Source organism: Lampris incognitus, chromosome 2 (genome assembly GCF_029633865.1).
Source record: "Lampris incognitus isolate fLamInc1 chromosome 2, fLamInc1.hap2, whole genome shotgun sequence".
In the NCBI taxonomy this organism is placed as follows: Eukaryota; Metazoa; Chordata; class Actinopteri; order Lampriformes; family Lampridae; genus Lampris; species Lampris incognitus.
In genome coordinates, this window is record NC_079212.1 from 125,693,459 (window position 1) to 125,714,288 (window position 20,830).

The window sequence follows — 20,830 nt, forward strand, 5'->3', positions numbered from 1 at the left end:
GGGGAAGGTTTGTCTTTGTCTGAGGTCGACTGTCCAGTGTGTTCTTGTTATGTGCTACGTGACCCTGTTGCCTAAGTTCATGTGCGATCCTGTGTGTGTGTTTGTGTATCTCCAGATCTGTGTGTTTTGACACCAGTGTCTGTCCACATGTCTGTGTGCAGGGGTGTGTTTGTGTTTTATGTATAACATTGTATGTGTGTTTGCATCGTGGAAGCACACACCCCATGGCAACAGTGAAACACATGCTCACGTGTCTTGTGTGCTCTTCAGGTATATAAATATAAAACAAAAACAATGAATGAAAACAAACAAATGAAAAAAAAGAGTCATCTTTGCAAACAAACACCAGCAACCTTGATTCAAATAATCTTCCCTTTTTTATACATTTGACACATCATCGTCATCATCGTCCCGTTTTCCTATTTCGGACACTGGGAGTAGTTGCCCCCCTCAGTCCTCCTTCCTTTTTACTACAGACCCTCACCTTGAGTCTCTCTTCCTTTCCCTCTTTCCTACCCTCTGCGTTCCTTTCACTGGGAACTGGCCCTCTCCAGCACACGCAGATCATAGTTCTTTTTAGTGGCCCTCAGTTTGAAGAGGCTGACCCCGCTGTTGTTAAGTTTGAAGGAAGCACTCTGTGCAGCCATGGTGCTGGGAAACACAGCCACCACTGTGTAAAGGTGGGCTGGGTCATGGCCATCACCATTCATGCCCCCCAACCCCAAGCTGGTCCCAGCGGACCCTGCACTGGGGCAGGGGCAGGGTCCGCAGACTCCTGCCCCTCCTCTGCTTCCCTGGGGGTCTTTCAGCCACTGGATCTTGGCACCGCACAGCGCCAGCTGGTTGAAGAGTTTCTCTGCCTCAGGGCGGGAGATCCCCTCTGGTAAGTCCGTTACCTCCAGTATCCGACTCACTACTAAATCAAGGGGACAGGGAGAGGGATGAGATGTGAGCAAAGTCTGCTAAATAAAGCATACTCAAGCTTATGCTACGTTTTTATCCAGGAAGCTCTCAGTGGCTTAGGGGTAGGGTGATGTCAGTTATTGGCATTAAAAGTCTTCAGATGTAATATGGTGCAGTATTCTATAGAAACATTAGGTCACATGGCAACACTGGTGTGGGATATTAATATCACTTGCAATTTTCAACTAGTGTCTTACCGACGTCAGTAGTGCCGAGATCTGTGGATGCAGATTTGAGGGTTTGTTTTTTCCCTCTTGCTCCATGCTTCATCATTCCTTGGCCCTTGAATAAAAACAATAGAGTCAAACAATATATCAATCAATATTCATAAAGCATATTTTGTATGGTACTTGTAAAGATGACCACATAAAGGAGAGAGTATGGTGTGTGTGGAAGGTGCCATTATGATGAACGTTTGAACTGTAGAAATGCAGATGGACAGTAGAGGGGGGTATACACAATCATGAGGAGACAGACTGGAATTAAAATCATACTGTACAGAAAACAACAGCAGTGAGATAGCAGCGACAGAAAAAGAGAATCGCAGCCATACAAGTACAAGGTATCTGTTTGGATTGTATTAAAAAAAAAAAAAAAGCTTACACCTCTGTCAACTTTTCTCTGGTGTGAATGAAGATCAGGCTGACCAGGAGTGACAGCATTACTGAAGAAGTCTGAGATTTTTTTTTTTTGCAGAAGATTTAAGACAAATGTGTCATGGTAATTCATTTTTAGACATAAGCACATTAACCATATGTCTTTTTTTTTGAAGATTGAAAGCTGGATGCAATATTGTTAAAAAAAAAGAAAAAAAAAGAAAAAAAGAAAAAAGAAAAAAAGCCATATCAGTCGCAAACACATTTACACAAATTAACAAAGCAAAACCTTAGGCTAATACTTTTATTGTAGCTTAAATGATTGGTACAGAATTGGGAAAGCTCAAGATTTGGCAGGCAGTTTTAAATAGCTTGTGCAATACAGAGGTGAGGAGGACCTTTACACTAATAGGTGGGAGCCAACTGGTTGGGCACAAAGATGATTCTATGGTTCATTCCATTCTCTACAGAGGATTTTCTGATAAAATGTACAATAAGCACATGTTGCAAGTGAGAAAATACAAGCAAATTATTGGAGGATTAAAAACACATTTTCCGGCCTCTGTCTCATAACATCTTCACACAGAAGGTTGTAGCCAGGTGGTTTAGCAGTGACAGGCCTTTGATTAAAGGGGCTAGGTGCAGTATCAGCTTTTCATAGCATGAAATGACAAGTGCATATCAGCAACATTTTCTGAGTGGTACTGATAGAAACCAGTTACAATATTTACTGCCCCCTACTCCCATGATACCTACAATCAAAGCCAGCTGAGTTGTTTTTGTTGTTGTTGTTGTTTGCCTCCAAAAGACTTGGATCACACTCATAGTTCTCTATAAACTGTAAGGCGAACCCTGTACAGTGACGACACCAATCTGATCTACTGAAGGCTTTTGAAAAGATCAAGATACCTACAAAGGTACTGGATATCTTCTCCCTTTCTATTTTGTTTACCTTTTTCATGTTGAATTTGTCATTCACACTGCTGAGAAATAGAAATCAGCACTCAGGTAGAAATTACACACAGCTCTTTTACCCTAAAGCCTAAGTTAAAGACCCCCTGCAGGTTTGAGTCCAAAGGTAGAAACCCAAGGTTCCGGGCGTCCAAGTGGCGTGGAGGTCTATCCTGTTGCCTACCAATAAGGGGATTGCCGATTCGAATCCCCGTGTTACCTCCAGCTTGGTCGGGCGTCCCTGCAGACACAATTGGCCGTGTCTGCAGGTGGGAAGCCGGATGTGGGTATGTGTCATGGTCACTGCACTAGTGCCTCCTCTGGTTGGTCGGGGCACCTGTTCAGGGGGGAGGGGGAACTGAGGGAGGATAGCGTTATCCTCCCACATGCTACGTTCCCCTAGCGAAACTCTCACTGTCAGGTGGAAAGAAGCGGCTGGTGGCTCCAAATGTATCGGAGAAAGCATGTGGTAGTCTGCAGCCCTCCTCAGATCAGCAGAGGGGGTGCAGCAGCGACCGGAAGGCTAGCAAGAGTAGGGTAATTGGCCAAGTACAATTGGAAGAAAAAGGGTAAAAAAAAAGAAACCCAAGGTTCCCCTATTGAGAGTCTATGAGCAAGCCACTGTTTCCCTACTGGCTCCAGGCAGCCCTGTCCTGAAGATGACCCTGTCCACTGCCCCCACCCCCCAGGTGGGAGGTAAGGAATGCCAATATGGAGATAAATAAGGCATCATATTGGGGCTGAATAAGGTATTGTTTCTGATTAAATTCCTTTAGATACTGACCTGATGGGAGCTGTAGGAGGTCTGGCCATGCATGAGGGGAGGACACAGGCTGTACTGCAGAGGCTGGCCAAGCAGCGAATAGCGTCCATCACCTTAACAACAATTATGTTGATAGATTTATGTAAAAACAGTGAAAAATTATGACCTTTCTTTCAGTTATGCAGCTATGTTTTAGAACAGCCACCTCTAACCAAACTAAAACAGAATAACAGCAGAAGATGAGTCAAAATGTCCTGATAATGATCAATCGATCTAGATCGATGTATTGATTCAATGATCAACAATTCAATATTGTCAATGCGAAGTGAAAACATCAATCCATGTGATCATCTTTAAGATATGCCTAGGATGTGAACATTTTAAAGCTCAATATCTCTAAACCACTGAGCACACACATGTAAATGATTGTGTTAAATGGGAATATGATATTGTCTCATATCGCTCGCAGGTCCCTGAACTGAACCGAAATCATATCGTGGCAGACTTTGTGATATGTGCAAATATAGTATCATTGTCCAAAGAACTGATATAATATCATATCGTGATGAAACTAGAGTTTTACACCCCTACTTGATGCATGCTCAACAATCTAGATAAGGAAATCCCAGAAAGTTGAATCAGTCCATCTGGACAAAAAGGTTAGTGGGATCTTCGTTAGACTTCGTCAGAGACGGAGACTGACGTCAGAGACTGATGAAGTCACTTAGATGAGTGACGAAACGTTTCTCCCACTAAACTTTGTGCCCAGATGAAATGATTGAACTTTCTGGAATAGCAGCAGACTTAACAGGACATTGGACTGAAGAAGCACTTCAGCTGACTGGGCCCCTGACATCAAAATTAAAAAATAAATTAAAAAAATGCATGTATATAGGTCCACTTCCCCTGAATATCATTTTCATTTAGCCATCAGAAATAGAGAGTTATGTGCAAGGCAATTTATACTTGCATAGCAAACAAAAATGTTCTTATTTGGGATGAAGGATTTATCTAAGGCTTCTGTTTGATTATCTGAGTGCTTTTGGCTTGTGAAGACTGTGCGTGTGGTATGACTCAGGATTGTGAAACGATGAGTCAAAACATTATGACCACTCACAGGTGAACCAAATAACGCTGATCATCTATAAACAAGGTGACATGTCAAGGTCTGGGTAGATTAGATGGTAAGTGAACAATCAGTTCTCGTAGGTGTTGGATGCAGGAGATATGGCCAGGAGTAAAGACCTGAGCAACTTGGATATGGGCCAAAATGTCATGGCCAGATGACTGGGTCAGAGCATCTCTGAAACAGCAAGGCTTGTGGGATGCTCCAGGTCAGCAGTGGTCTGCGGAAGGACAAACCACAAATCGGCAACAGGGTGTTGGGGTGCCCAAGGCTCATCGATGCACGAGGGCAACAAAGGCTATCCCGTCTGGACCGAACCAACAGAAGGTCTACTATGGTACAAGTCACAGAAAATGTTAATGATGGTTCCGGAAGGAATGTGTCACAACACACAGTGCATCGCACCAGTCACAGTGCCTATGATGACCCCTGTCCACCATCGAAAGTGCCTACAATGGGCACATGAGCGTCGTCAGAACTGAACCTTGGAGCAGTGGAAGAAGGTCACCTGGTCTGATGAGTCCCGTTTTCTTTTAGATCACATGGATGGCTGTGTACATGTGCACCGTTAGTGATGGCATCAGGATGCATTGTGGGTAGACGACAAGCCGGTGGAGGGAGTGTGGTGCTCTGGGCAAGGTTCTGCTGGGAAACTCTGGCTCTGGCCATTCATGTGGACGTCAATTTCACACATGCCACCTACCTAAACATCGTTGCAGACCAGGTACACCCCTTCATGGCAATGGTATTTCTTGATGGCAGTGGCCTCTTTCATCAGGATAATGCACCCTGCCACACTGCACATATTGTTCAGGAATGGTTTGAGGAACATGATGAAGTGTTCAAGTTGTTGCTCCGGCCTCCAAATTCTCCAGATCTCAATCTGATTGAGCATCTGTGGGATGTGCTGAACTGACAAGTCCGACTGCAGCTTACAGGACTTGAAGGATCTGCTGCTTATGTTTTGGTGCCAGATTCCACAGACACTGCTGCTTTGGCGGCACAGGGAGGACCAACAGCATATTAGGCAGGTGGTCATTATGTTTTGGCTCATCAGTGTAAGCTGCTGTGTTTGTACATGCATGTGCACTCATGCCTGCTGTGTCTCTCTGTGTATTTGTGTATGCGTGTCTGAGTACGAGTGTGGGTCAGAAGTCGCAGGGGGTTTGCATGGTAACATGCCCATCATGTGAGGCTGTAGAAAAGAGGTTATCAAGGCCCCGTTTTGGTGATAACAGCAACATCACCAACTTTCTTTTTTTTTAAAGGGTCACTGTGGAAGTAGGTGAAAGATCTGAGAGTTGGGACAAAGATTAAAATTGCTCACAGCTGCCACACCTGGAGTGGCAGTGGGTATGTGCATACATGTAGATTTAATGGTTGGATTCAGTGCAGGTACTGGGAAGTGAGTTGTACATATAACTTGTTCAAGTTAGTCACTGATAACCAAGTAAGTTTGTAAATAGTAGGAATTTGTCTTGGTGTGATATTTCACACAAAGACAAGGGGACATTATCATAACATTTCAAAGTATAAAAAACAAATTAACAAAATATAAAATTATCTTTGAAAAAGTATCTACATACCTAAGATTATACGATTATAAAAACATCTAATATGTAACTAAGTAAGGTATTATGGGCTCTATGTGTGTGTGAACTGTTGAATATGTGGGTATACTGTGAGCTTATCAGGAGCAAAAAAGCAGGGGAAATATTAGTTAGCAACTCTAAATAAAAAGGGAGGCATGTATTCCAAATACTTGAAATTCTGAAACAGAGAAATGTTATGGAATGGCTTTCCTGTTGCCTTTCTATATTTCTCAGGGGAAATTTGGCTGATAAAGATAAAAATTTACATCAAACAAGGGTGATAAACCATGCAAATCCTTTGGCCACTGCTTGTGAGAGGCAGTATGGATGCCTCTAACCAATACTAACCCCATGGCAACATCTGTAGTATTACAATATACAGAAAGGGGACAAATCAAAGGAAAAACCACCATGAAGCGCCTTAGTAAGGTATTGGGCCACTAAAAGCCTCCAGAACAGCTTCAATACTCCTCGTTGTAGATTCTACAAGTCTCTGAAGTCTGCTGGAGGGATGAACACCATTCTTCTGAAAAATTTTCCTTCATTTGGTGTTTTGATAATGTGGTGGAGCGCTGTCTGACACATGGGTCCAAAATCTCCCCACAGGTGTTCAATTGGGTTGAGATCTGGTGACTGTGAAGGCTATAGCATTTGATTTTCAACATTTTTATACTATATGGCATACTACAGTGACCCCTTGTGCCCTGTGGATGGGGGCATTGTAATCATGGAAGATACCTCTTCCATCAGGATAGAAATGTTCCATCATAGGATAAAGGTGATCACCCAGAATAACTTTGCATTGATTTGCAGTGACCCTTCCCTCTAACTGAACAATCGGACCCAAAACATCCCAGGAAAATGCCCCCCCACAGCATAACAGAGCCCCCGGAGCCTTTCACTGTATGGGTCAAGCGTTCAGGTTTTTCCTTTAATTTGTTACCCATTTGAATATGTATGATATCTTATCTATGCTGCTACATGTAACACAACTTTCCATGATAAAGCATGTTGTGTGTCTGTACATGTGTGCACTTCTGTCCCAGCATACCTTGCGCGGGTCCTCCGGGTCGGGGGAACTGGGAGATGAGGGGCAGGGGTCCGAGACCTGGACAGACACTGCTGACACTGCCTGAGGGTGAAGGGGTGGGGGACTGGGTGGGAGAGGCCAGGGGACTACTCAACTGGGTGGAAACCTGGACACATAGAGAAAGAAGGGGTGATTAATAAGAGGGAAAGTAAAAAAAAAAAAAAGACTTCAGAGAGATGCTTGTATGATCATACTGTGTGTGTGTGTGAGAGAGAGAGAGAGAGAAATAAACATGCATTTGGGCCTTACCATAACCATGTTCATGGTCATCTTTTTACATTTTTTATATAGCTTTTAATCTATACATGTAGATTCTATGCACCTTTCTCATTCTATGTATGTTCGATGTTTTTTTTTTAATCTGTTCCTTTGTAAAGTGCATTGTTTTCTTATGTAAGAAATGGGTTATATAAACAAAGTTGTATTATGACGCAGTATGCGTTTTCTGCAAATGGAGCTAGGACATGATGCTATTGTTAGTGATAATTAAGTTGTCTTTTCAAATAGGTGTCCAGTTTTTAAAAGGTGGTGGGTTGAAGACAAAACTTTAGGTCCAGGTATTGAAGTCTGTGTGTGTGTGTGTGTGTGTGTGAGTGAGAATATGTGTGCGTGTTTGTACCTGTGAAGCGTTTTCAGGCTTGTAGAGATCCCCTGGTTTACTGGGCCTTTGTTCTATGCTGTAGTACTTGCAGGGGTTCCACTGGACCAGAGGAGGATTCTGGGAAGGCTGTGGTCCGTTAGGGACACTGAGCTGCATAACCATCACACCAGGTCCAGGGGGCGGCACTCCTGAGGAAACATAAAAAAACCCCCAAAAAACAGATCAACACGTGTTTTTTAAATGTTCCATGAAAGCAGTGAAGTTTGTTGTTGGGCTTATATAAATGTTGCTTTAAATAAATGTTGCAGATCATAACAAACCAAGCAGGTGCTGAAAGGTTAGGGTGGCCAGCACATTATTTTGTTGGCTGTCCAGAATTCAACATTGACTTTAGGAGAAGTGGCTGTATGAGGACTTTGCCAAGTTTAGGTTATCAAGTTTTTTTGTAAACATTCCCATTTCTTAGAACACAGTTTTGAGGTAAAACAAGGCAATGCTGCCTAACCTTTTCACTAGAAACCTTTCACCTGATTTTCTGTGGGGAGCCCACTCCATTTTTTTTTCCTTTTTGAGACCAAGCTATAGTAGATGTCTGAGATGGCACAAAGTAGGTCTCGGCAACTCAAAATTATCAGTTTGTCATCTTTTAGTTATATTGTATTGGGATGAAATTTGGATAGTGTCATATTGTGTTAAACAATTTTGTTGTCTAAATTAATCATAACGAGCATCTGACTTAAAATTGTCACCAAAAGTTTTAACTATATAGAGGGACTATTATTTAAAAACTAGTTTTGGTTTGATGTTATACCTTAAATAAGCAAACAGTTCAATGTGATGAACCTCAGTTGGATTCTTAAATATAGTATTTTTAATTATGTAAGCAGATATTCTGCTATATATGGACATAATTATCACTAGTGCAAAGCATGTTCAAATTTAATAATTCAGAGTTAATTTGTTCTGGAACATGTGCATCTGTTCAGATTCTCTTATTTCTATTCAGAGGCCACTGTTAGAAAAATTAGCTAAGCTTTAAACAAATGCGAAGAGGTTGAAACTGTTGTGTCATTCTTTGTAAGTGGCTCTAATTAGGCATGTGCAAGTATTGCCCAAATCTATGCATTTATTAGTTTTCTCATCTCATCTCATCATCAGCCACTTCTCCGGGGTCGGATCGCGGTGGCAGCAAGCTAAATAGGGCACTCCAGACATCCCTCTCCCCAGCAACACCCTCCAGCTACTCCTGGGGGATCCCAAGGCATTCCCAGGCCAGATTGGACTTGTAGCCCCTCCAGCGAATTCTGGGTCTACCCTGGGGTCTTCTCCCAGTTGGACGTGCCCGGAAAACCTCCAAAGGAAGGTGCCCAGGAGGCATCCTTATCAGATGCCCGAACCACCTCAACTGGCTCCTTTCGATGTGAAGGAGCAGCGGCTCTATTCCGAGCTCCCTCCGGATGTCTGAGCTCCTCACCCTATCTTTAAGGCTGAGCCCAGACACCCTACAGAGGAAACTCATTTCAGTATCAGAATCAGAATCAGAATACTTTATTCATCCCCGAGGGGAAATTGGGTTCTATTACAGACAATCATGCTCCAGTAAGAAAAAACTAAAAACTAACAAGATACAAGATAACAAGAAAATAGAAACAAATAGAAACAAGAAAAACAGAAACAAATAGAAATAAAAGACAAAATAAAAATAGAAATAAGAAAAATATATATAAACAAGAATGGTACACGTAACACCCTATCTATACTGCACTACCACAGCACAAATTAAACAGCACAAACAAAACCCAACAGGGTAAAACAAGTCGAAGGGCCAGTCCATGACCATTAATTCAGAGTGTCTGACAGTCTCAGTCTGAGGGAGGAGTTGCAAAGTTTGATGGCCTCAGGCAGGAATGACCTCCTGTGGTGCTCTGTGGTGCATTTCAGCAGAATGAGTCTATTACTAAAAGCACTCCTGTGCCCGACCAGCACGTCATGAAGTGGGTGGGAGACATTGTTCATGATGACACATAACTTCAACAGTGTCCGCTGCCAGAGAATCCAGCTCCAGCCCCACGTCACTGGCCTTGCGGATCGGTTTATTGAGCCTGTTTGCATCTGCTGCCCTCAATCTGCTGCCCCAACACACAACAGCAAACAGGAGAGCACTGGCCAACACAGAATCATACCACATCCTGAGCATTGTCTGGCAGATTTTGAAGGACTTCAGCCTCCTCAAAAAGTAGAGATGTCTCTGTCCCTTCTTGTACAGGGCATCAGTGTTCTCAGCCCAGTCCAGTTTATTGTCTACATACACCCCCAGGTACTTGTAGTATTCCACACTGACCCCCTGGATGGAAACAGGGGTCACTGGTGTCATGTCCCTCCTCAGATCAACAACTGACTCCTTTGTCTTAGTCACATTGAGCTGCAGATTGTTCTGCTCACACCATGTGACAAAGTTTCCCACCACAGCCCTGTACTCAGCCTCCTTGCCCTTACTGATGCATCCGACTATAGCAGAGTCATCAGAGAACTTCTGAAGATGGGAGGACTCTGTGTGGTAGTTGAAGTCCATGGTGTAGAGGGTGAAAAGGAAGGGAGACAGGACTGTCCCATGCACAGCCCAAGTGTTGCTGACCAATCCAAGACACAAGGGGGGCATCTACCTTTTATATCTGTTTAAGTCGGAGAGTACTGCTGGCGTCGTGTGTGGCTGCCGCTTCTTCCTCTCGTAGAGCCCCCCCCCCCATCCACCCCTGTATGTTTGTGTTATGTTTATCTGTTGTCTTGTTTTACCCCGTTTATGTAAAGTGACTTTGAGTGTTAGAAAAGTGCTATATAAGATTGATTTATTATTATTATTATTACCCGCGTTGCTGTCAGCTGCTTGTATCCGCAATCTCACCCTTTTGGTCACTACCCAAAGCTCATGACCATAGGTGAGGGTTGGAACGAAGACTGACTGAGAGCTTTGCCTTCCAGCTCATCTCCCTCCTCACCAAAACGGTCCGGTACAATGTCCGCATTACTGCTGATGCCGCACCAATCCGCCTGTAAATCTTCTGCTCCATCCTACCCTCACATGTGAACAAGACCCCGAGATACTTGAACTCCTTCACTTGAGGCAACAACGCATCCCCAACCCGGAGGGAGCAATCCACCATTTTCTGGTAGAGAACCATGACCTCAGACTTGGAGGTGCTGACTCTCATCCCGGGCATTTCACACTCAGCTGCAAACCGCCCCAGTGGGCGCTGGAGGTCGCGTTCTGATGAAGCCAACAAAACCACATCATCTGCGAAGAGTAGAGACGCAATTCTGAGGTTCCCAAAATGGACACACTCCCCACTTTGACTGCGCCTTGAGATCCTGTCCATGAATATCACAAACAGAATTGGAGACAGGGGACAACCTTGGCGTAGTCCAACATCCACTGAAAACATGTTTGACTTTGTGCCAAGAATGCGGACACAGCTCTCACTTTGGTTATACAAGGACTGGATGGCTTGTAACTGTCCCGTTACCCCATACTCCCGCAGTACCCCCCACAGAGTGCCCCCAGAGTACACGGTCGTAAGCCTTCTCCAAGTCCACAAAACACATGCAGACTGGCTGGTCAAACTCCCATGCCTCCCTCAGCACTTCTGCAAGGGTGAAGAGTTGGTCCACTGTTCCATGGCCAGGACAATATCCGCATTGATCCTCCTGGATCCGAGGTTCGACAATCAGTCGGAGCCTCCTATCCAACACCCTTGAGTAGACTTTTTCAGGGAGGCTGAGCAGTGTGATGCCCCAATAATTGGAGCACATGCTTCGGTCCCCTTTTTTTTAGAATAGAATACACTTTATCATTTGTACATATACATACAATGAAATTCACTCTCTGCGTTTAACCCATCCTAGCTGTGTAGCTAGGAGCAGTGGGTGGCCGCCGTGCAGCGCCCTGGGAATTACTGGGTATAGTTTTCTATACCCAGTAATCCAAATTAGGGTTGCAATGGGTGCTGGACCTTATTCCCAGCAAGTATTGACAGAGGGCAGGGTGACCCCTTGGACAGGTCACTATGCATGACAGGGCCCACACAAATAAATCACACACAATACTGATAGAGGGTCTCCACATCACCTAATGTGCATATATTTGGACTGCAGTAGGAAATCCACATGAACAAGGGGGAGACAACTCCTTCATGTTGTGAGGCTGCAGTGTCAACCATTAAGCCATAATTCCATGCTCGTCTGATTTTAAAGTGATAATTCGGGTTTTTCTGAAGTGAGGCTGTATGAGGTGCTTATCCACAGTCAGTGTATTACCTACGGTAGATCACAGTTGGGAGTGCCCACAGTTTGGAAAAGGAAACGTAATTTTGTTTATATTTTTTTTGATTTGCAGTTTATTTTATTTCATGGCCGCACCCATCAGGCAGCCAATACTTTGGGAGACGTGTCTTCTGCCATTATATTCATTATCCAAACTGCTTATCCTTACTCAGGGTCGCAGGGATGCTGGAGCCCATCCCAGCAGTCATTGGATGGTAGGCAGGGAGACACCCTGGACAGGCCGCCAGACCATCACAGGGCCGGCCGACACGCACACACACACACACACACACACACACACACACACACACACACACACACACACACACACACACACACACACACACACACACACACACACACACACACACACACACACACACACACACCTAGGGACAATTTGGTACGGCTGATTCACCTGACCTCCATTTCTTTGGACTGTGGGAGGAAACCGGAGAACTTGGAGGAAACCCATGCAGACACAGGGAGAACATGCAAACTCCACACAGAGGACGACCCGGGACAATGCCCAAGGTTGGACTACCCCAGGGCTCGAACCCAGGACCTTCTTGATATGAGGCAACCACGCTAACAACTGTGCCACCATGTCACCCCCTGCCATTACATGTTTATGTGAAATTACCACTGATGGGGGAGATAAAACGATGGGCCAAGCCAAGAGATTTCAATGATCAAGGAACTAAAATGACATACTAAAGAAATAAGCTGGGTAAGCATTGCTTACAGGATAAAACAGAGAAAAGAAACACAGATATTGTGGTAAAGATATTGATTTAAACCATTTCAATATCTTTAGTTCAAATGTAGCTCAAAATAAGTTATTTCACCGTTCTTTGTTTATTAACGTCAGCACTGCCTAAAGGGTAAGTACCTTCTCTTGTGCTTTTCTTAGCTTTGAAGCCTGTTTAAATTTGAACTAATCAAATTGAACTCATTGTTAATATGTTGACCACAATAAACCAGAAACAGAAGATATCCAGGTGAAGCATGCTTACCTTATCTAGAAACACAGATAAGCAATCCTTTATTGTTGTTACATGATCTATTACAAGGCAAATTAGGGCTTTTTTCACATTATCACATTCAAGCAAACTAGTACTAGTAACTTGCACAAAAAATTAAGACATGTTCTTTGAGTACTGAGTAATACCAAGCCTGCAGCATAGGTCAAGTGCATTTCCTTGGCTCTGCATTTTGCCACCTATAGTATTTGCAGTGGGCACAACATTTAAGAATGTATGTTTTTAATTTATCAAGTAATGCATATCAAGTAATTGATGCTTGCTCGATCAAAAGGCCCACAACACGTGTCTGAGCTACTCCTCTGGGCACCAACAAGGCTCACCTGAATATTGCTGCTGCATCTGCTGAGGGTTGCATGGGGATGGGGACTGGGTGATCTGGTACTGCTCAGAGCTGGGAGGCTGCAGATAACTTACTGATGGACTGGCGGACAGACAGACATAAATAAAACACACAAACACAGATGGGGAATGTCAAAAACACACACACACACACAAAATCAGACAGATACACAGATGGTGGGTATGACAACACACACACACACACACACACACACACACACACACACACACACACACACACACACACACACACACACACACACAAAGACACGCAGACAGGAAAAAAGAGAAAGTTTCTGTATTTGGCAGTCATCTGTAACCAAATTCCATTTATACACAGCCACACTCTGGTGAATTTACATTACAGTGCTAATGCTTTGCTTTACCAGACAAGTAGGCAAGAAAAAAGCGGAAACAGACAAAGAAAATCCAAAACCAGGAAGATAAAACACACACACACAATTACACAGACACAAAGGTATTAGTGATTCCACTCGAGAATACCTACAACATTTAGCAACAAAATTTATGGTCTACAAGATGAGCAGGGCCATTTACAGCCTGCTCATGCAGATGACACTGACTTTGTAAGTTAGCATAGTGAAAGGCTTCAACAGACTCTTAGTTGTAACTGCTACATAGACTACTGCAAAAGCATGAAAATGTTGAGGAATATAGAATGATGAACATAAACATTTTACTAATTGCTATGGATATATCATATACAATATTCATGTGAATGCTGTACACAGGCTATAGCATCTCATACAATTTGAGTGCCATTTGAATATGCTGTTCTCATACCTTATGGCTATTTATGATGAACTGAATGAAAGGTTTGTCCAATGCTTCTTATTTGTGTCTTTATACCGCTGTAGAACTGGCCAAAGAATTAACTTGGAAATTTTGGTAAAGGTGACTGACAAGCATTATCTGAGCATCAATCAATCAATCAATCAATCAATCAGATTTTATTTGTATCGCACTTTTCATACAAACAAATGTAACACAAAGTGCTTCACACAATAAAACAATGAAATCAATAAACCCCCCCTCACAAAAAATAAATAATTAAAAGTACAGGCAAATTTTAGAAAAGCACAAACAAGTTTAAAACTGAGTTAGTAAAATAAATGAAAGTGCCATAAACACTGATTAATTAAAAGTAACAACAGAGCAGAATATATAAAAATAGCAAAATATACAAAAAACACACACACACTATGAATTTAGCTGTAGGCTCTTTTAAAAAGTAAGGTTTTTAACCTGCTTTTAAATGTGTCCAGTGTGGGGGCCTCTCTCAGGTCCTCAGGCAGGGAGTTCCATCTACTTGGGGCGTAAATAGAAAATGCAGCTTCCCCTGCTCTAGATCTAGCATGAAGGATGATTAAAAGACCATTGCCATTGGACCTGAGAGTTCTTGCTGGTTTATAAGGAATTAACATGTCTTTTATATAGTGTGGTGCAAGGTCATTTAGCGCTTTGTATACAATTAAAAGAATTTTAAAATCAATTCGAGTTTTAACAGGGAGCCAATGCAGAGATCTAAGAACAGGTGTAATGTGCTCATACTTTTTAGTTCTGATGAGAACACGTGCTGTCGCATTTTGAATTAATTGTAGTTGGTGCACAACTGATTTTGGGAGGCCGGTGAATAGTCCATTGCAGTAGACTAGTCTACTTGTTATAAATGCATGGATTCATTTCTCACAGTCTGATATTGATAGAAAGCCCCTTAGTTTTGAAATGTTTTTAAGATGGTAGAAGGCTGATCTTGTGAAATGATTGATGTGGCTCTTAAAATTTAGATCACTGTGCATGATTACACCAAGATTTCTAACTTCACCTTTGCACTCCAGAGACAGAGAGCTGAGATGAGCTGCAATTCTCTGTCACTGAGTCCTTGCACCAAAAACAAGTATTTCTGTTTTGTCTTTGTTCAGTTGTAAAAAGTTATCTGACATCCATAAAGTAATATCGTCAATACACTGAATTAGGGAATGTATGGGAGCTAGGTCATCAGAAGATAGGGATATGTACAGTTGTGAATCATCTGCATAATTATGGTAATTTATTTTGTGTTTCTGTATAACATGTGCAAGTGGAAGCTTATAGAGATTGAATAGTAGTGGTCCAAGAATCGAACCTTGGGGTAGCCCACACATTATACCCACTTTGTCCGAGGAAAAGTCTCCAACAGACACAAAGAACTGCCTGTCCTGAAGATATGTTCTAAACCAGTTGAGAACCGGGCCAGAAAGGCCGACCCATTTTTCTAATCTCTCCAGCAAAATATCATGTTCAACGGTGTCGAAAGCAGCACTGAGATCCAGGAGCACAAGAACAGACAATTTATTAGAATCTGTGTTCATATGCAGATCGTTCACAGCTTTGATAAGTGCTGTTTCTGTGCTATGGTGAGATCGAAAACCTGATTGATAAATGCCTAGAAGATTGTTAGATATTAAATAGTTATTTACTTGAGAATAAACTGTTTTTTCAAGGATTTTGCTGAGGAATGGTAAGTTGGAGATAGGCCTGTAGTTGGCAATAACTGTTGCATCAAGATTACTCTTCTTCAGAAGTGGTTTAACGACAGCTGTCTTAAGTGCTGCAGGAAATATACCTGCCTGAAGAGAGTAGTTAATCATTTCTAAAATGTAATGTACTAAGCAATTAAAAACATTTTTAAAAAATTTGGTAGGGAGAGGATCCAAGCAGCAGGTGGACGACCTGAGCTGCCAAACAATATTGTCTAGACTTTTAAGGTCTAGAGTGTCAAAGTGAGACATGGTGCCAGGGATATTTCTGGAGAACCTCAGGGTAGGTTCATTACTGGATCTTGAGGCACTAATGTTCTGTCTAATGGCAATAATTTTGTCATTGAAGAATGTAGCGAATTGCTCACATTTTTCAATGGACAGCATTTCTGATAGGTTTGGAGATGGTGGATTAATAAGTCGGTTAATAGTAGAGAAAAGCACTTTACTATTGTTAATATTTTCATTAATGATTTTAGAGAAAAAAGACTGTCTGGCCTTTTTAATTTTTTTGCAGTACTTGTTCAGTCTATCCTTGTAAATTGCATGGTGAACCTGAAGTTTAGTCTTTCTCCACTGTCGTTCTGCTTGGCGACAGTCTCTCTTAAGCTGCCTAAAAACCACTCCATTTCTACAGGGGGCTTTTTGTTTTTCTATGTTTTTAGTTTTAACAGCTGCAATGTTGTCAAAGATATTTCGTGTTTTTGAGTTGAAGCCATTCACAAGACCCTTCGTTTGTGATGACATGAACGGCGACAACTCATTTACGGTTTTCTGAAAGGTTTCAATTGTATTATTATTAATGAAGCGTTTTCTGATCATTCAAGTGCTCTTCTGTTGTACAGGAAGAGCAGACACATAAAAAATATATAACAGTGATCAGAGATAGCAACATCCATAACACAGGGTACAGTAATATTAAGTCCTTTTGTATGACTAAGTCTAGAGTATGCCCCTTATTGTGGGTGGGTCCAGAAACATGCTGAGTGAGAGCAAATGCCTCCAGTAAGCTAATTAGGTTTCTAGCATTGGGGTCTGTTTGATTGTCAACATGAACATTAAAATCACCCAGGATGATGAAATAATCATAATCAGTGGAAACCATAGACAGTAGCTCCGAAAATTCATCAAGAAAGCCATGTTTAGATTTTGGTGGCTGATAAACAGTAATTATTAAAATCGTAGCAGTACAATGTATAGTAAGAGCAAGGTGTTCAAAAGACATGAATTTCCCCGAGGGGGATTTCCTTGCAGCTATAGGAATCAGAGAAGACAGCAGCTATTCCACCGCCTTTCTTATCAGATCTGGTGGTATGGATGAATTTGAAGCCAGGAGGTGCAGTCTCAATAAGCGTGACTGCACCATTTCTATCCAGCCAGGTCTCGGTCAGTAAGGTGAAGTCCAGGTTATAGGTACTTATAAGATCATTAACTAAAAATGACTTATTAGTTAGCGACCTGATATTTAATAAAGCCATTTTTATTGTCTGAGGTGCCTGGCTTTGTGGGGGACTGTCCTAACTAGCAACAAATTGTTTAGCTCCCTGTATGTTACAGGGAGATTACGGGGTCTGTGTCTATGGTTTATTATTACAGGAATTAGTATGGCAGAGTGACAGTCATTGGTATGATGGATTGAACTCACCAAAGGACCTGAATAAGTATGGTTTACAACGGAACCAAAATTGAAACCACTCTGCTCCTGTGGACGTATTAGTGACGGAACTGTCCGCACCTGTGTGCGGGCACCAAACGTTATTGTCGATAGCACAAACACGAGAGTTGGAGACAATGGAAAAAAACACGTTTGCAGCAGGCATTCATGAGCCTGCTTGATTTGGATGGAGTCCATCACATTTAAAAATAGAAGAGCGCTCCCAGAACAGATTAAAATTGTCAATAAAACCAAATTGTAAACGAGAGCACTGCGAGTGAAGCCAGGTGTGAAGCTGCAAAAGTCTGCTAAAACGACCAATGCCAGTATATTTTCTAGTTTAATGGTATTAAACTGAATTATAAAACTGCATTGGATAGTGCGACAAAAGGGGTTTGATCAATACCATTTAAGTGTGACACTCCCCCCACCTTTTTTTTTTCTCTCCCCAATTGTACTTGGCCAACCACCCTATTTTCCGAGCCGTCCCGGTTGCTGCTCCACCCCTTCTGTCAATCCGGGGAGGACTGCAGACTACCACATGCCTCCTCTGATACATGTGGAGTCGCCAGCCCCTTCTTTCCACCTACAAGTGAGGAGTTTCGCCAGGGAGATGTATTCCCCCCAGTTCCTCCCCCCCAAACAGGTGCCCCAGCCAACCAGAGGAGGCGCTAGTGCAGTGACCAAGACACATACCCACATCTGGCTTCCTACCCGCAGACACGGCCAATTGTGTCTGTAGGGACGCCCGACTAAGTCGGAGCTAACGCAGGGATTTGAACAGGTGATCCCCGTGTTGGTAGGCAACGGAATAGACTGTCACGCCACCCGGACACCAAGTGTGACACGTCTACATAGTAATCAGCACTGGCTTTCATTTGGCATAAACCAGCTATGGGGTAAGTTGACTGAATGAGTATCCTTATTTATGTAATCAAATCAATTTTGGAAATGACATAATGGTCCTGAGGGAAACAACATTTATAATTAATAACAACTGATAAATTACTAGAGAATGAAGATAATTGTGTACCAGTACTTGGGTTGGTTAAAAGGATGTGTTTATGAATGTAAACTAGATTTTAAGATTAAGTTCTTCATTAAAATACCTATTCAGAACTATTTTGTCTGTCCCAACAGAGAGCTGTGGTGATGCGTCAAAACATGCATTACTGAGAGCAGTCTGGTGTTTGAGGTGCAAGATTTTTTCCAGGTTATGGTTATATTGGTAGATTATTTTTGTGGTGGATGCTTACTCACGCATTGCCTAATTGTCTGAGCTTTTTTTACAGATAGAATGTAAGTTTAACTACAGAGGTACCAATTCAAGAGACAAGTTCACGCCTTAGTCTTCTTAAAATTGCCAATGGAGGGGCATCTAGGTGGCGTGGCGGTCTATTCCGTTGCCTACCTACACGGGGATCGCCGGTTTGAATCCTCATGTTACCTTCGGCTTGGTCGGGCGTCCCTACAGACACAATTGGCTATGTCTGCGGGTGGGGCAGCCGGATGTGGGTATGTGTCCTGGCTGCTGCACTAGCGCCTCCTCTGATCGGTTGGGGCGTCCGTTCGGGGGGGGCTGGGGGGAATTGCATGATCCTCCCACGTGCTAGTCCCCCTGCCGTAACTCCTCACTGTCAGCTGAAAAGAAGTGGCCGGCGACTCCACATGTATCGCAGGAGACGTGGTAGTCTGCAGCCCTCCCCCGATCGGCAGAGGGGCTGGAGCAGCGACCGGTGTAACAGCCCAAGATATACCCCCTGGGCAGACTATACCCGGGGTTAAAGTGGGCTAGCCTGTTTTATACCCCAGGTATATTATGGGCTAGTCCAGTTTATACCCTGGGGTATTATTTAGGCTAGGCTATTTCATACCCCCCACACTCAGACCCGGGGTTAAAATAGGCTAGCCTGTTTTATACCCCAGGTATATTCTGGGCTAGTCCAGTTTATACCCTAGGATATTATTTAGGCTAGGCTATTTCATGCTCTTTCTAAACCAGATTATAGCCAATTAATTACCCAGATTAATATTTATTATCCAGATTAATACAATGTATTCCGTTGTGTCACTGATCTCGTCTAGCTCCTCCATTGGTCTCTGGAGTTGCTGGGGTTTGTCCTCTATGGTGTCACAGGGCCGGTCAGGAATGGTTGGGTGCTCAAGGTCATGGGGAACATCTGATGATGATGAGGCATTTGTGTACATCTTGATGTTGCTGGCATGGTAGGTGTTACTTAGGATCTTGTTGGTTTTTACATTTTTTAGCTTGAAACGGCCTTTGCTGAGTGACTCACAACAGTATATGGACCAGTCCAGCGAGGCTCCAGCTTTGATCCCATCCTGTGGATAGGTCGACTGTTTTTGATGTAGACTATGGACCCTGTAATAATCTCTTTGTTGCTTTCATGATGACGATCATAATTCTCCTTCTAACAAGACTGTGCACTGGCGATGTTGCTGGAGACTATGGAACAGAGGTCTTTATGAATGGTGTGAAGTGTTTGCAGAACATCAGGGCTGGCTGAATCTGGATGTGGTGCTTCATCACTCTTGTCGGCAGACTTCAGGTTGATGGGCAGCTTGGCAGTGCAGCCGTACATCACTTCAAAGGGTGTGCACTTCATTGAGGCATGGATAGATGTACATATGATAAGCAAACAAAATGTCTGGAATGTACTGATCCCAATCATCAGCTTGGTCACTGACGAGTTTACTCAATGCAGCCTTGAGTGTCCTGTTGTCACGTTCCCTTTGGCCATTTGACTGTGGGTGGTATGCAGAGGCTATATGGTGATCTGTCTGGAAACAGTCCATAAGCAAGTCAATAACTTCGTTTACAAATTCACAACCTGGTAACTGATAAGGGTGTCTATGCAGCCTCGTCGACACACAACAGAGTAAAGGAACTCCGCCACTGACTTTGTGCTCTTGTCCGGGATAGCTGCGGCTTCAGAGCACTTGGAGAAATGGTCAGTTATAGCGATGATGTACTTGTTATCACTTGTAGTTTCTTGAAGAGGGCCGATAATGTCAATCCCCACCAGACTCCAGATCTTGGCAGGTACAGGTATGGGGTTGAGTGATGGAGCTTCTTTGCTGACTTTGGGATTACTGATGAAACACCTCGGACATGCCTTCATGTATTCTTGTACATCATTCTTCAAGGCTCTCCAGTAAGATCGCTGAGATATTTTATTGAGGTTTTTATCTTTGCCAAAGTGCCCTCCTGTAGCTGGATTGTCATGACAG

General features: G+C 43.0%; 1 protein-coding gene across 1 annotated transcript in view; it reads right to left on the minus strand.

Moving 5' to 3' along the window:
• Positions 1–530: 530 nt before the first annotated feature.
• LOC130106623 (R3H domain-containing protein 2) overlaps positions 531–20,830 on the minus strand; it is a 142,545-nt gene continuing 122,245 nt past the window's right edge. The window contains exons 22-27 of the mRNA XM_056272804.1: positions 13,366–13,466; positions 7,701–7,870; positions 7,043–7,187; positions 3,295–3,386; positions 1,161–1,245; positions 531–916 (exon numbers count right to left, since the gene is read on the minus strand). Of these exons, the coding sequence (XP_056128779.1) occupies positions 531–916; positions 1,161–1,245; positions 3,295–3,386; positions 7,043–7,187; positions 7,701–7,870; positions 13,366–13,466 (979 nt within the window). The remainder of the gene's footprint in view (positions 917–1,160; positions 1,246–3,294; positions 3,387–7,042; positions 7,188–7,700; positions 7,871–13,365; positions 13,467–20,830) is intronic.